This window comes from Prionailurus viverrinus, unplaced genomic scaffold, assembly GCF_022837055.1.
Source record: "Prionailurus viverrinus isolate Anna unplaced genomic scaffold, UM_Priviv_1.0 scaffold_39, whole genome shotgun sequence".
NCBI classification, from domain to species: domain Eukaryota; kingdom Metazoa; phylum Chordata; class Mammalia; order Carnivora; family Felidae; genus Prionailurus; species Prionailurus viverrinus.
Genome location: NW_025927607.1, coordinates 2,219,497 through 2,235,494, shown reverse-complemented (window position 1 = coordinate 2,235,494; position 15,998 = coordinate 2,219,497). Strand labels below are relative to the sequence as shown.

The 15,998-nt window shown below is 52.2% G+C and overlaps 1 protein-coding gene across 3 annotated transcripts in view; it reads right to left on the bottom strand.

Moving 5' to 3' along the window:
* Positions 1 to 466: 466 nt before the first annotated feature.
* The window catches only part of SCLY (selenocysteine lyase), a 33,537-nt gene continuing 18,005 nt past the window's right edge, over positions 467 to 15,998 (bottom strand). For all 3 annotated transcript variants that reach the window (XM_047846365.1, XM_047846367.1, XM_047846366.1), the window contains 7 exons: positions 15,779 to 15,943; positions 14,719 to 14,825; positions 7,957 to 7,993; positions 5,464 to 5,547; positions 4,765 to 4,867; positions 3,226 to 3,301; positions 467 to 1,613 (listed from right to left, as the gene is read on the bottom strand). In XM_047846365.1, coding sequence (XP_047702321.1) covers positions 1,442 to 1,613; positions 3,226 to 3,301; positions 4,765 to 4,867; positions 5,464 to 5,547; positions 7,957 to 7,993; positions 14,719 to 14,825; positions 15,779 to 15,943 — 744 coding nt within the window. In that variant the 3' untranslated portion in view covers positions 467 to 1,441. The remainder of the gene's footprint in view (positions 1,614 to 3,225; positions 3,302 to 4,764; positions 4,868 to 5,463; positions 5,548 to 7,956; positions 7,994 to 14,718; positions 14,826 to 15,778; positions 15,944 to 15,998) is intronic.

Genomic DNA, 15,998 nt, shown 5'->3' with positions numbered 1-15,998 from the left:
TCTGGGGTACAGCAGCTTTGCAGAGCCAGCAAGGGGCACAGGGCTCTGACACTGCACAGGAAGGCCTCCCAGGTGAGCGAGGGTCTCGGGGTCCCCGGCTCAGCCCAGTCCCCAGCCGCAGCGACCGAGTCTCTGGGGCTGCAGCTGGGGGTCCGCAGGGCAGTCTGAGCTGCCACGCGTCTTTCCCAGACTGCTCTCTTCACTGGGGCTGGACACCCTTCGTTTCTCGCTGGGCAAGTTGGGGTCACCGAGGCCTCTGCCCAGAGGCAGCAGGACGCTCAACTTTAGTGACCTGTTCTTAAGGGCCCCCAGACACACAATCTCAAGCTGAATTTCTTAAGCTGAAGCCTAATCATATGGTGACAAATTGGGGTCACTGCCCAACCCTCCAACTCCGCCTCCGCGGCCGGCTCAGACACGCTATGAACCCCAGAGAAAACACCTGCTAGAGAAACCACAAAACGCCTCACACAAGCACTGAAATATTTTATTAGTTCACTTAATTTCTGACAACTGTGGCCTCAATGTCATCACGTAGCTCTTGACACCTTAAAGCCACAAGTTACAAGCGTTTATTCAATTAAAAAATCACTCCTGTGTTAAGTGTCTCCAGGAGCCTGAGTGCTGAGGCGTACCAGGACGCCACAGAGCAATTGTGACAATAAAAGAATCCTTCCGTGGATGAGATTACGACGCGGGCGGAGCCAGGGCCAGACTGACTCCCACTGCTCAGGAATGACCCCAAGCCCAGTCGCGCCCATGTCCGAGCTGAAACCCTGAGTAACTGACCAAAAGGAAAAGACTGCGGGGCCTGAGGGCTGTGTGCAGGGAGGTGTGGGGGGGAGGTGCAGGGAGGGGCGCAGTGGCCGGAGGGCTGAGGGACAGGCGGGATGGGGAAGCAGGAGGACGCGGAGCAGGGAGTGGGGCCTGACCTTCGGGGGGCCCCCACCTGTCGAGCAAGGGCTTGCAGAGGGCCCTGGGCACGAGGGGAGGGCACACAGACGACTGCTGTGCAAACACGTAGGGGAGGACGTGACTGCAGCAAAAATCAGGTTTCCTATTCTCATGATGCGACCGACAATCGCTTACAGATACTAGCATCTGTCTTCTGGATAAGAACGCCTCACCCCACTTCCCACGGGGGAGCACGTGGCTGAAACGTCTCCACCTCAATAGAGGCCACTGGGTAGCAGTGACGGTGACAGTCCCGCACAGGCATCTGTGTCCTGGGCCTGTGAGCACCTGTGGCGTCTGCCTGACCCGAGGACAGGGGAGGAGGCCTGAAGGCCTCACGCGCACGCATGCAGGTGCACACACACACACGCGCACATGCACACACACGCACACACAGTCCAGTCGCTGTGTCAGACTCTCCGGGACAAAGTGAAGACTTGCACGGATTAAGATGGGAGCCGTCTGCATTGTGCCCACAAAGGGCTTCCTATGAGGCGCCCCTGGAGCCAGGCGGGCCCTCCAGCCGGGCCACGGCCTGCTTCAGGTCCTGCACGACGAGGTCCACCTCGGCCCTGGTGGTGCTGCGGCCCACGCTGAGCCGGAGCGCGTTCCTGGCCACGTCGAAGGGGATGCCGCAGCTCAGCAGCACTGGGGATGGCCTGGGGGTGGGGGTGGGGGTGGGGAGAGCTGGCGTCAGCCGCTGGAGGAGAGGCTCTCCTGTGCTCCTGGGGGCTCGGGGAGGGACCCTGCCCCTTCTGCTCCCGGCCGGCTCCCCGACTTGGGGCTGCATAGACTTGCTCCCCTCTCTGCCAAGCACCTCTGGGCCCACCGCTGGTGCCCGGGCTCCACACGGCCCATCGGCCCCAGGGTAGGCGGGCACCAAGACAGCCCAAGCACCTGGGACACAGGGCTTCTCATCCTCGGGGAGAGTGACAGGTCTCTGGGGAGACACGCGGCCGCGCCGAGAGGCGGGGGCTGTATTTTCCACAGCCCCCAGCGCCAGGCCCTGGCACATGGGGCCCCACCAGCGTTTTGAGAGTTTAGAAACCACTCGTAGGGCAGCTCCGGAGCCCTTCGCTCCGGAGGGTTCACTGTTCAGGGCCCATGGGCCTCCCACACGCACAGTCCCGGGAGTCCCTGTCACATACGGTGCCCTGAAAACCGTCCAGATAAACACCCCTCGTGCACAGGGCTATGTGGAAGGGGTGACTTCCACCGCCCCTGGTCACCAAGGGTCCATGCAGGTGAGAGGTGACACAGCTCACGGCTCTTGGCTCCTGGCCCTCCCCTGGCTGGGTGGCGTCACTTCCTGTTCCCGAAGGGCACAGCCAGGGGGCAGTGAGCAGCTGCCTCCACCCCTCCCCCTCCTACCCTCGCAGGGGCCACCCTGGACACGTGTCCCTTACCTGCTGTGCTGTCGGCCCCTCCTCATCCTCCTCACTCCCCTCCCCCTCATCTTGGGGCTATCTCAGTTTCCTCATCTGGGGAATGGGCCGCTCAGATCCTTTCTTGAGGGCTGTGGGGAACACCCTGAGCCACGACTACGGGAGCACTTGGTAAGGGGCAGCCCCCTGCGCCCCCCTTCTGCACTGCACACCGGCCGGCCTCACTGCTCCTGACATTCACTCTGGCTGCCACATGCCGGCCCCTGGCCCCACCTGCCCTCATGCAGTGCCCCCTGCAGGGCTCTGAGGCCCCCAGGAGGCCCTGTCATCCCCACGCAGCCCTCAGGAGAGCTCTGGCCTACTGCGGTCAAGCTCACGTGCGCAGCCACAGACTCTGTGACACCCCGCTGCTGACCACGGCTCTGCTCTGTCTCTCCAGCACCGCGCCCGCCTCTGCGGCCCAACCCCCCACCCCCACTCACGGCAAGTGGGAAGCCGAACCCCTGCTCCTCCTCCACCGGGGTCTGGCCACTGCCGCCGATGCCCGGGCCCCACAGTTGTCCCCTCCTGCCTCAGCCTTGGCTGCCTGCCTGGGCCTGCCGTCCTGTAATCCCCCTGCACCAGACAGGTGTCCACAGGCCTGTCGCAACCCTTCAGAAGACCCCCACTTTCTGAGGACGAAGGGAGCTCCTGCGGCCTGCCCTGCCCCTTCCCTCCCTCGCGACCTCCCTTAGGCTGCAGTTTCCCCTCCTCCCCTCGGCCCTGCGGCGTCTGGCCACTTTTTGTGTCCCCGTTGGCTGCGCGGCTCTGGAAACCCCAGGCCCAGTGGCCTGTCCTGGCTGCTGGATGCGCCCTGGACACCGCGGCCCAGCACCGGAGCACTTACCGATCTACCTGGTCCGAGTGGCAGGCGGCCCCCACACTGGCCAGCAGCGTCCTGCACTGTGCCAACAGCACACGGCCTGCGGAGACACGGCACGCGGCTCTGAGGCGGATGGTGCAGGCGGGCCCCACCTGTCCACCTCTTCTCGGCCCTCCTGCCACGTTTTGAGGCCACCCCCCTCAGGCCACCTGGGGGGGGGGGGTGGTTCCAGGGCACAGGACCCTCTCATCCTAGGTGACCGGGCAGCAAAACCCAGAGAAAATGGCTCCTCTCGCACACGATGCTGCCTCATAAAACTGCCCTCGAAACATGACTTCCGATCAAGTGCCCAGGAAGGATGCTCAGAATTCTCAGCAGCTGCCTTCCTTAATAGTAACACTTCCCCGTAGTAACACTTCAACGTAACATCTGTGTTTTCTGGAGGTGGAGCCACCCAGGGGGGTGGCTTTATTAAGGAAGGCACCTCCTTTTCTTTTGTAAGCACAGAGATTAAAATAATAAATCTACTGACTTAATTAAAAAAACAATCTCGGGCGCCTGGGGGGCTCAGTCGGTTGAGCGTCTGACTTCAGCTCAGGTCATGATCTTGCAATCTCTGAGTTCGAGCCCCGCATCAGGCTCTGTGCTGACAGCTGGGAGCCTGGAGCCTGCTTCGGATTCTGTGTCTCCCCCTCTCTCTGCCCCTCCCCTGCTCATGCTCTGTCTCTCTCCGTCTCAAAAATAAACAACAACAAAAAAACCTGTCTCACTTAAATTAACATAGGTCATCACTGAATACAGTACATCTGCCCCCAAAAATGGGGAAGGTGACAGGAACTTTCTTCCCCACAGCAAGGCGAGCCGGAGAGGCAGCCAAGAGCCTAGGCTCCTTCGCAGCGAGAAAGCATCCAGCCCAGGTTCCCATCCGCTGTGGTCACGGCTGTGCCCCCCTCCCCCCTACATAGTGCAGCCACCCCCGTACATGGTGCAGAAGGGCTGCGCTCCTCCCTGCCCAGGGGGCAACCACCTCCTCCCTACACAGTCAGGACTGCTCTGCAGAGAGGCTCCCCTGTGCTGGGAAACAAGGCAGCTCAGCGCCCTGGAACTGGCCTCAGGGCACTGGGGGAGCCAGGCCTGATTTTCATCCCTGGGTTTCCAGCAGGGGAGACCTGTCATCGCAGGAACGAACGAACCCCACAGACGTGCATTTCGTCCTGACTCGGGGCCAAATTTTAAAGCTGACCCCTCTCCTCTCCCTTATCCTCATAAGATATTGTGTCAAACCTGCTGACAGAAATGGACAAGCCGATCTAAAGCCTAGTCCCTGTCACCTCATTCCCCATCAGCTTGGGGCAGGCGCTTCGCCCGGGGTGCCACCTGCCCAGAGCAGTGAGCCCAGGCAGGGAGAGCAGGAAGCGGTGCACAGGGGCCCGGCCTCCTGGGGACAGCAAGGCTGCGCTGCTCCCGGTGCCCCGCACTGGCCGGGGCACCAAGTGCTCGGCGCAGCCCCGTCTGCTCCCACCGCCCCCACCACCCCACGCGGGACCTACAGACCCTGCTCACCTTGGAGCTGGGGTCCCCGGATGGAAAAGTTGCAGGTGTTGGGAAGTCGCTCAGTTCCTGGAAAGCGGCTGTTCAGATGGATTCTCTGCTTGTCAAATTCAGCCTGAAAAATCAACGGGGTGTTCAACGGCGGTTTCAAAGCCCCTCCCCCCACCCCCATCAACGGTTTGACCTTGAGCCTTTTCTGGAAGACAAAATCCCAACCTCGTCACATAAAATAAGGATTTCATCAATAAGCAGCGACCCATAAGAGTTACGGAAACTGGTAAGCAAAGTTAACAAGGACAAAAATTCTGAATACGGTGGCTCTTCCCCGTGCAACCCCCAGATACACTAGTTCTGTGGCATTTCCCACACGCGGCGGCCGAGACCGGCCCACAGGCCTAGAGCCCATTGGAGGGGGGGGGTGTCGGACTCGGGCTTCTGTCCTCCAACCTCCCCCCTCCCCCCTGATTGTCCTCAAAGCCCCCTGACCCAGTCAACCCCTGCCCTGTCTGCTGCCTGGGTGGCACCGACCTCCACCCTCACGCTCAACCGGGGAAAGATGGGGCTGACCGCATGCCCCGCCCCCGCGGATTCCGGGCTCACAGCCCCACCCCCAACCACCTCCCGTGACCCCCTAGCTCACAGCCCCGCCCCCGCGGATCCCGGGCTCACAGCTCCGCCCCCCACCCCGTCCCCGCGGATCCCGGGGTTCACCAGCAGCCTCTCCTCCAGGTAGTCGCGAACGTCTCTCATGTGGGCCTCATAAGCCTCCCAGTTCTTGGTCACCAGCTCCGCAGCCTGGGGACACAGGAACAGCAGAGGGAAAAAGTATGCTCAGTTGTCCTAGAACAAAGGAGAATAAAGCAGCCTTCAAGAGCGGAGGTGAGATTTACTGATAACAGAGAAGTGACATTTCCTCACAGTGCTCATTTTCTGCAATATCAGGAATAGATCATGTTTACTGAGTGCGACCGTGTGCCAGGGGCCAGGATACGTGCTTCGGAAGAGTTATCTTCACCTGTTCAACAGGAATTTACTTTATCAGGCCCTGCCTGACACCTCCCAGCACCAGAGATCCTGCTGGTTCCAGCAGCTCCGTTCCAGAGAGGAGGACAGCATCATGCAGACGGGGGCGGGCCGGGGGGGGGGGGGGGGGGGGGGGGGGAGGGGTGTGGTTGTGCACAGAGTGAGGGCGTTCACGGCCACGGCAGAGGGAGAGGGAGGGGCAGGTGTGTTCCCAGCACAGAGTGACGGAGGGGGACAAGGCCGGGGCGCCCAGGACAGGCAGGATCAGGAGCTAAGTGCAGACTACAGATGGAGATGACCCAGTCCAGACGGGTAGGCCCTGGAGACGCACAGGCCGCAGACCTCAGTATATTGTGGAGACAGGACGCAGGACTCACTGGCTGCTCATCAGGTGCAGGGGACGAGGACCAGGCAGGACAAGGCATCTCCTGGATTTCTCCAATGAGGTGCTGGATGGCGGCAGGCACCATGGAGAGGGAGGGGAGCCAGGGAGGAGACGCGTGTGCCCGCCCAGCGGGAATGCCAAGTAAGCAGTGGGGGATGTGGGTCTCTCAGGAGAAAGGTCAGGACCTGCCCTGAGATGCCAAGTTCAAAGCCCTGAGCACAGGCTGGTGGTGGAGCTGCAGGACAGGGGGAGAGCCCCGAGGGCGATGTTAGTTGTGGAGAGGAGGCTGGGGGGCATCAGGAGGTTGGCCGGCAGGCTGTATGGCGGTGGGAAGGCTGGGGAGGAGGCTGCAGGGCGGCCGGAAAGGCAGTCTGGAAAGCTGGGAACATTCTAGTGGAGAGGCACAGGAGGAGGTGCACGGAGGACACAGGCAGGAGGGGTGGTTCCTCGGGAAGCGCACAGGGAGGGAGGGAAGCCGGGAGGACACCCGGACCAGCCTGGGAGTCATCTCCAGGGAGTGGGGCCCGGGCCGGGAAAGGGGGGACAGTCCGAGAATGCGGGCAAAGGTGCAGCTGCAGCAGGGAGCTGAGGTGCCAGCATATGGGATCTCCTGCTGCAAATGCCACCCTGGAAGGACAACCAGGGGGGTGCCGGGGTGGCCCAGGGGCCCAGCAAACCTGTGGGCCTGACCGTTGGTCTCTGCTGTGAAGACATGACTATATTTCTCATATCAGCAGAGGCTTGAGGAAAGAGCTTTTCGCTTTCAATGCTAAGCACGTGCAACCCACTCCACAGAACTCAAAAAGTATACTTCCGGGATGATGAATGTAACTTGAGGCTTTTTCTAACATCAGTCCATTTATTGGGCTCACGGACATGATCTCTCCCAAAGTCCTGGGGAAACAGATCATGAGATGATGGAAAAAAATAGGCCTCAGTGCCTGGGTCCCGGCACAGAGCTCCTGAGACCCCTGTAACTTCCTAAGTGATAAGAGCTAGGAGCACCTCTTGTTCTAGTATTTAGACTTCGGTTCTTGACACAGTGTTCCTAAACCCCTCGGGATTTCCCAGGAGATACGAGTATCTTTTATTCTAACGTGGAGACTCCGGGTGGGCTCTGGGAGGGCACTGGTCACTGAGTCATGATTAGAGGCTTGGAATTTTCACCCCGCTACCACATTCTCCGGAGGGGGTGGGGGTGGGGCGCTAAACATGGAGTGAAGGACTGATCAGAGCCTCCACAAAAATCCCAATAGCGTGGGTCTAGAGAGCTTCCGGGTTGCTGAACACATGCAGGTGCTGCTGGGATAGCACCTCCCCCACACCTTGCCCTGCGCGTCTCTTCCGTCCGGATGTCTGTCTCCTTTATCACATCCTTTCACACTCAACCAATAATCTAGCGAGCAAAGTGTTTCTGTAACTTCTGTGAGCCGTTCTGGCAAACTAACTGAACCCGAGGAGGGGGTCACGGGAACCTCAGATCTATAGCTGGCTGCTGGCACTGACAACTGGCGTGTGATGTGGGGCTGGTGGGGGCAGTCTTGGGGGCCTGAGCACTTGGCCTGCGGGGTCTGACGCCATCTCCAGGTGGACAGTGTTAGAGTTGAGTTAAACTGTAGGACACCCAGCTGGTGCCCCAGAATTGTCCCCTGTGGAAGCCTTCCCCCCTGCACCACATCAGGTGTCGGGGTGTCGTGCATGGGGGAGTAAAGGGGACACCCCTGGAGCAAGACTCAGGTTTTCCTACACATGAGACAAAGCACCCGCTTCACCTGTCCAAGCTCAGCAAGGCTTACCTTCCCAAGGCCGGCAATCATTGGGGTGTTCTCTGTCCTGTAAGAGACAAGGGATTCATTCAGTCCTATTTCCATGCAAAGCAACTAGCAAGTGTCCCTGGAAGGAATCCTGTCTGCAGAAGTCATGAATTAAAACAAAAACAAAATTACACCAACACTTTTCCTAGACATGTGCCATGTGGCTGCCTCAGTGGCAGCCGTAGACCCCCAAACCCTCCATGTGGACACTCCCAGTCCAGTCCCAGTTGACACGGCCCATCTTGGGCAATATTATGTTGGGTGTTTGCAGTGACCATTCTGTCTGGATCCTCTTCCCACCCAGGAAAGACCCCTCCTCCAACTGCAGACCCCAGGGCCTGCCTCTTTGGGCCTCCCTGTCGAACCAGGCAGGGGTCCAAAGACCTCAGCTCAACACTGTTCCCTTCAGCTGAAGCTTCTCAACTATCATACGGGACGAATCCTTTGTTATTAGAGATTGTGTGTGTGCAGGAGAGGGACAGGAGGGCCCCTGCAGGCGGGTGGCTCTCGCTCAGACCTAACAAGCTAAAAGCAGAACTCTTCGCTCTATTTTCATTAACTTATTAATTTTCTTAATTTTAAGTTTTGGCTACACAAAGTTTTCGTAAACATTTGGGGCTGGCGGCTGCTTGCTGCCCAGTAGATAAGGGGACAAGTGAACTCGAAGCGCAGGGTAGTACAGGTAACGTGACCCTGCTGAGCTTCCTTTGACAAGTTTATTGGTCAGTTGTGTCCCCGGAGACGGGCTCTGACACCTGGGGAAGGTCCGGGACATTCCCTCTTTAGACCTCACCCCACTCACCTGTAGGGCAGCTCGTCCAGACCAAGAGCACCTCTCAGAGGCCTACCACCTGTGACTGCCTGGGCAGGGGCTGCCCACGTGGAAGAGTCAGGACCCCCTGTAGAACCTGGAGCCTTCCCTCCCTCGGGGCGTTCGGGTAGCCCTCTACCCTCCATCTAGAGCAACACAAACCCTGCTTCCCCCTCCCTGTCCACCTACTGAGCTTCCAGAACACCTGACGTTCTGCCCTTTTTTTTTAAACTTTTTTTTTTTTTAAGAGAATGTAGAGTCAGATGTGGTTATAAGAAATACTATAGAGGCATTCTGTCACTCAGCTTTGCCCTAATAACACTATAGCACAAGATCACAACCAGGATACGGATAAGATACAGAACATTTCTGCCACAAAGGTCCCCACGTTGGCCTTTTATAACCAGACCAGCCTCCCTGCAGCCCCACTGCTTCCTTAACTCCTGGCAACTGCTAATCTGTCCGCCACCTCTAATTTTGTCGCTTTCAGAATGTTCTATAAATGGAATTAGAGAGCTATAACTTTGGGGCATTGGCTTTTTTCATACACCATAATTCGCCGGAGATTCTGGGCTGTCGTGTGTATCAAGAGTGAATTCTTTCTCGTTACTGGGTAGTGTCCACGGTACAGATGTGCCACAGCCTTTCAGGCCATTCACTCATTAATGGACATCTGGGCTGTTTGCACTTTGGGGCTATTATAAATAAAGCCGCTATACACACTCGTGTACAGATTTTTGTGTAAATACAAGTGTTCATTCTCTGGGATGAATGTCCAGGAGTGAAATTCCTAGGTTGTATGATGGGTGCATATTTAATTTTAAAAGAAACTGCCAGGCTGTTTTCCAGAGCGGGTGGACCACTTCAAACTCCCATCAGCCGTGTATGAGTGATGCCGTGTCTCTGTACTCTCAGCACTCGGTGTTGTCACAGGGTTTTGTTTTAGCCATGCTGATAGGTGTCAGATGATGCTCACTGAAGTTTCTTTTGCATTTCCGTAATAGCTAACGATGTTGATTATCATTTCATGTGCTTCTTTGCTGTCTGTGTATCTTCTTTAGTGAAATGCCTGTTTATGTCTTTCGCCCATTTTTTGATTGAATTGTTTGGGGTTTTGGGCTGTTGAATTTTGAGTGTTTTTTATATATACTAGATACTAATCCTTTGTTGAAGCCATCATTTGAGAACCTATTCTCCCAGTGCACAGCTTGTCTTTTCATCCTCTTAACAAAGTCTTTTGCAGGGTGAAAGTTTTAAATCTTGATGAAGTTCAGTTTATCAATTTTCCTTTTTATGGATACTTTTGGTATCAAGTCTAAGATCTCTTTGCTGAGCCCTAGAGCCTGAAGATGTTTTCCTGTTTTTGTTTTCTAAAAGTTTTATAGTTTTATGTTTTACATTAAGTTCATCATGTATCTTGAGTTAATATTTTATAAGATGTGAGACTTAGATGGGAGGGTGGTTTCCTGACCAAGGATGTCTAATTGGTCTAGCACCATCTGTTGAAAGAGAGAATCTTTCCTCCACTGAATTACGTTTGTATCTTTGTCAAAAATCATTTCGGCATATTTCTGATTGTATCTATTCTGTTCCATTGGTTTACTTGCTGGGCTTTTGTCAGAGACTGGACTAAACATTTACCAGTTTGGGGAGAATTGACATCTTTATATACTGAATCTTTTGATCCATGAACAGAGTATATCTCTCCACTTACCTAGATCTTTGCTCTCTTTTATCCACATCGTGTAGTTATTGGCTTACAAGTCCTGTACGCATTTTGTTAGCTTTCTATTTTTGAGTGATTATAAATGGTATTGTATTTTTTAATTTTGTTGTTCATATGTTCATTACCAATGTACAAAAATATAGTTGATTTTTGTATGTTTGTATTGTAACCTGTGATCTTGCTGAATTCACTTATCAGTCTTAGGCGTTTTCTTATATACTTCTTGGGATTTTCTACAGAGACTATAAATAGGGACAGTTTTACCTCTTCCTTTCCAATCTGTATCCCTCATATTTCCTTTTCTTGCCTTCTGCACTGACTAGAACTTCCAGAACTGTTGAAAAAAGAGGTAAGCGTGGACATCCCCAGATTGTTCCTGATCATAGGGGTAAAACATTCAGGCTTTGACTACTGAGTATGATGTTAGCTGTAGATTTTCTTGTAAATGCCCTTTTCAAACTGAAGAAGTTCTCTGGTCATATCATTGTGAGACTTCTTAATGAATAAATGTTGAATTTTGTTAAATGCTTTTTCTACATTAAATGATGTTATTTTTCTTCTTTACTATGCTATATTGCATAGATTGATTTTTGAATACTGAACCAGCCTTGAATTCCTGGAACAAACTCTGTTTTATTGTGGTGTGTGTATTATTTTTATATATTGCTGAATTCCATTTGCTAATATTTTGTTCAAGATTTTTGCATCTGAATTCATGAGGGATATCTGGTCCATAGTTTTATTTTTTTATACCACCTTTGTCTGGCTTGGGTATAAATTCATAAAATGAATTGGGGAAATGTTCCTTCCTCCACTTTTCTAGAAGAGACTGCATAGAAATGGTGTTAATTCATTAAATGTTTGGCAGAATTCTCTCATGAAACTATCTGGCCCTGGAGATTTATTTTTGGGGGGTTTAAAGTTACAAAATGGGGGCGCCTGGGTGGCTCAGTTGGTTGAGCGTCTGACTTCAGCTCAGGTCATGATCTCACGGCTCGTGGGTTCAAGCCCCACGTCAGGCTCTGCGCTGACAGCTCGAAGCCTGGAGCCTGCTTTGGATTCTGTGTCTCCCTCTCTCTCTACCCCTAACACACTCGCATTCTGTCTCTGTCTCTCTCAAAAATAAACATTAAAAAAAATTTTTTTAATTACAAAATAATCTCCTTTTCCTAATAATTATAAAGCTATTTAAATGCTCTACTCTCATATTAAGTAAATTGTAGTAGTTTTTTTTTAATTTAAAAAAATGTTTTTATTTATTTATTTATTTTTTATTTATTTTTTTTTTTTTAACGTTTATTTATTTTTGAGACAGAGAGAGACAGAGCATGAATGGCGGAGGGTCAGAGAGAGAGGGAGACACAGAATCTGAAGCAGGCTCCGGGCTCCGAGCTGTCAGCACAGAGCCCGACATGGGGCTCGAACTCACAGACTGTGAGATCATGATCCGAGCTGAAGTCGGATGCTCAACCGACTGAGCCACCCAGGCGCCCCAAAAATGTTTTATTTTTGAGAGACACAGACACACAGCATGAGTGGGGGAGGGGCAGAGAGAGAGGGAGATACAGAATCCAAAGCAGGCTCCGGGCTCTGAGCCATCAGCACAGATGTGGGGCTCAAACTCAAGAACTGTGAGACCATGATCCAAGCCAAAGTCAGATGCTTAACTGACTGAACCACCGGTGCCTCAGTTCTTCAAATTTACTGAGGTTTGTTTAATGGCACAGAACATAGTCTATCTTAGTATATATTCTGTGGCACTTGTAAAGAATGTATATTTTGCTGCTGTTGGATGAAGTGTTCTAAACACTTCAATAGGTTGGTTGTTGGGTATGACTGAGTTCTTCCATATCCTGGCTGACTTTTGTCTAGTTGTTGTATCCGTTGTTGAGAGAAGGATGTTGACGTCTCCAAGTGCAGTTGTGGGTTGACTATTTCTCTTTTCATTCAGTTCAATCTGTTTTTGCCTCACACTATTTTGCAGCTCTATCGTGCAGAGCATTGACATTTAGGATTGGTAGGACTTCTTGGTGGACTAACTCTTTAATCATTATATAATGTCCCCTCTGTGTCTCTGGTAATTTTCTCTGCTCTAGAGTCTCCTTTATCTAATGTTATATAGCCATTCCTGCTTTCCTTTGATTAAGGTTTGTCTGATACATATTTTTCCATTTTTTAATTTTCAGCCTCTATCAGTATATGTGAAGTGAGTTTCTTAAAGATAGCATATATACTTGACCCTTGAACAACACAGGGTTGAACACTATGCGTCCACTTTTATGCAGGTTTTTTATAGTACTATAAATGTATTTTCTCCTCATAATTTTTGCCATATTTTTTTTGCTAGCATACTGTATTGTGGAGAATATAATGTATAATACGTGTGACATACAAAATATGCATTGACTGCTTATGTTGTCAGTAAGACTTCTAGTCAACAGTAGGCTATTAGCAGTTAAGTTTGGGGGGAATTTAAAAAGTTACATGCAGATTTTCAACTGTGCAGGGGTTGGCACCACTAACCCCTGCGTTGTTTGTTCAAGGCTCAACTATAGTTAGGTCAATTTTTTAAAAAATTCACTCTGCCAAGCTCTGTCTTTTAATTGCTACATTTAGATCACTTACGTTTAATGTAATCAATATGTTAGGGCTTAGGTCTGCCATTAAATTTTTTTTTTCTGTTTATTCTGTTTTTTATTTCTCTGTTTTCTTTTTCCTACCTCCCTGTGGGTTATTTGAACATTTTTGAGATGTTCCAGTGAGTAGAACCTTACTTCCATTTACATCCTTTTAGCCCTCCCCCATTTATAATTATCCTAAATATTTCTTCCACATATATTTTGAACCACATTAGACAGTGCTATCATTTTTGCTTCAGCCATCAAATATAATTAAGAAAACTCAAGAGGAAAGTCTATTTTATTTACCCATAACATGCTTCCTTCCCTTCCCTTCCCTTCCCTTCCCTTCCCTTCCTTTCTGATGTTCCAAGTTTCCTTTTTTTACTATTTCCTTTCTGTTTAAAGAACTCCCTTTTGTCATTTTTAGCACTGGTCTTTGGAGGGCAAATCCTGCTAGCTTTCCTTTATTAGAGAATGTCTTGCTTTCCCCTTTGTTCCTGAAGGGTATTTCTGCCTGTACAGGATTCTGGCTTGACAGTGCTTTTGCACTTGCAACATATCGCATCACTTCCTTCTGGCCCCCGGGGTTTCTGATGAGAAATACACTGCCATTTGAATTACTTTTACTCTATAGGAAAGGTGTCATTTTTTTTTTTCCTCTAGCTGCTTTCAAGATTTTTACTCTGGCTTTCATTTTCAGAAGTTTAACTATATGCCTTGGCATAGATTTCCTTTGGTTCATCCTGCTTGGGGTTTGTTCAGCTTCCTGAATCTGTAGGTATATGTCTCTTGCCAATTTGGGAAGTTTTCAGCCATTTTTTTTTTTCAAGTTCCTTCTCATCCCCACCCTTTCTCCTTTCGTTCTGGGACACCAATGAAATGAATGTTAGATTTTCTGTTATAGTCCCACAGGTCCTTGAGGCATGGTTTCAGTTTTTTCCAGTCTGTTGCCTCCCTGCTGTTTGGATTGGGTAACTCTGTTGTTCTCTTTCAGTTCACATTCTCCTTCCTCTGGTGCCCCTATCCTGCTGGTGAGCCCATCCACGGAGCTTTGGACTTTGGTTGCTGTAGTTTTTAGCTCTAAAATTTCCATTTAGTTCTTCTTTACGTTTTCTTTTTCCTCGCTGACACTTCCATTGGTGTTTCTGGGTTGCAGGCTCCACCAGTTGTAAGTCAGGAGAAAGGACGCAAAAGAAAACCCAAGGAACCCACCACCATGTTCTGGTTTCTCCTTCTTATTAGCATTTCTGATAAAAGGTGTGGTCCTGGCTAAAGTACCACTGTGTGTCATGGGGACACAGGAGCTGCCAGAAAGGAAACAAGTGCTTCTGTGCAGCCCCGCTCATCCCACGGTCATGAGAACAGCAGTACATCTCAGCAAGGAGGGCTCCCGTGTTGAATCATCCCCATAGAGACCGAAGATCTGGGAGTCCTAGGTGCAGAATCCATCAGTGGGGCAAATTCTGACTCAGTAGTGACAGAGAATGGGCTACTACAGTTCTTCCGAGAGACAAAGACAAGTGACTGCCCTACAGACCAAGAGTATCACCAGTAGGTCAGAAACTTCTATTAACCTTCTATCTTACCCTGGCCTGAAATTCCGTTCCTGTCCACCTCCAAACAGCATAGGGTACAGAGGGGTAAGTTCACCGAGTCCGCGGACGTAAAGTGCTCCAATCCTGGGACCATAGAACTGGAAAGAAAGGTCGGTCATTTATTCAACAAGAACTTCCCGAGTTCCTACTCTGTACACGTGCTGAGTGCTTAGAGGCACCCAGAGAAATCCTGTGTGCTGTGTAAGCCCCACAGCCGTGCTACCTGTCACCATTCTGGACGTGCCGGAGTCAAAATCGCCTTCGGGGTCCAGGACGGAGCCTGCACTCCTGTTCCCAGCCCAGTGGCAACACAGCTTGACTGCACATCACAGAACAGAATTCATAAAAGGAGAGCGGCTGGAACTAGAGACTGCCAAGGGCTTTTCCTGGGTACGACTCCACGTTTTTGAATCATCATTTGCAAAAATCAGTTAAGAACCACGGCGTCAGGTCGGCACACATACTCCTTTGGAAACTAGCTGAGTACCATGCTTCAAAATAGAGGATTAAAACCACTTGAGGTTCCGGTCCACTGCCAGAAAGATGAGCAAAGCCTCAGAAGGGCGTTCCCTGCTCACGTTTCTCTCTTCCACCGTAAAGAGAAGAGCTGAACCTCTGCGTTCAGGAGCCGCGCTTTCAATCAAGTTAGAGAAGGCAACGTCTTAAACCCCACCTCTTCCGTCCCCGGGGCGGCGGAGGCGGGGACACGAGTGGGCTGGCGAGGGGTCTGCAGGCGCTCTCTGCCCACGGCAGAGAACACTCACCACCTGGCTAAAGCCACCTGCCTTATGTCTCACCTGGGCCCTCAGTACCCTCCCACAGCCCTGCCTGGCCGGCCCCTCCTGCCCCACTCTCCCCCCGTGCCACGCATCAAACGGCACTCCAGCTGCTGCTGGCCCCCCTTCTTTAGCCCCCGCGGGCGGGGGCCGCAGGCTGCTGCACCATGTCCCCCGGGCGCCCTGGATGACAGACGGATGATCAGTGGCGCTGTGGGCCCTGCTCTAAGGTGAGCCTCGAGGTCACGGGGGGGAGGAGGCCTCTGTGGACGCACCTTGTGCCCCACGATGGTCAGGAAGTCCACGCCCAGAGCCTCCACGTCCACGCGCCGTTTCCCCAAGGCCTGCGCGGCGTCCGTGTGCACCAGAATGCCAGGCAGTCCGGAAGCCGCCCGCTTCCGGTTCAGGGCTTTGATTCGCTGACTGATTTCAGCAACGGGCTGAAGCAGGGAAAAAGAAACAGTTGAGGATGTTGCTCTGATTTCATGAAAACCC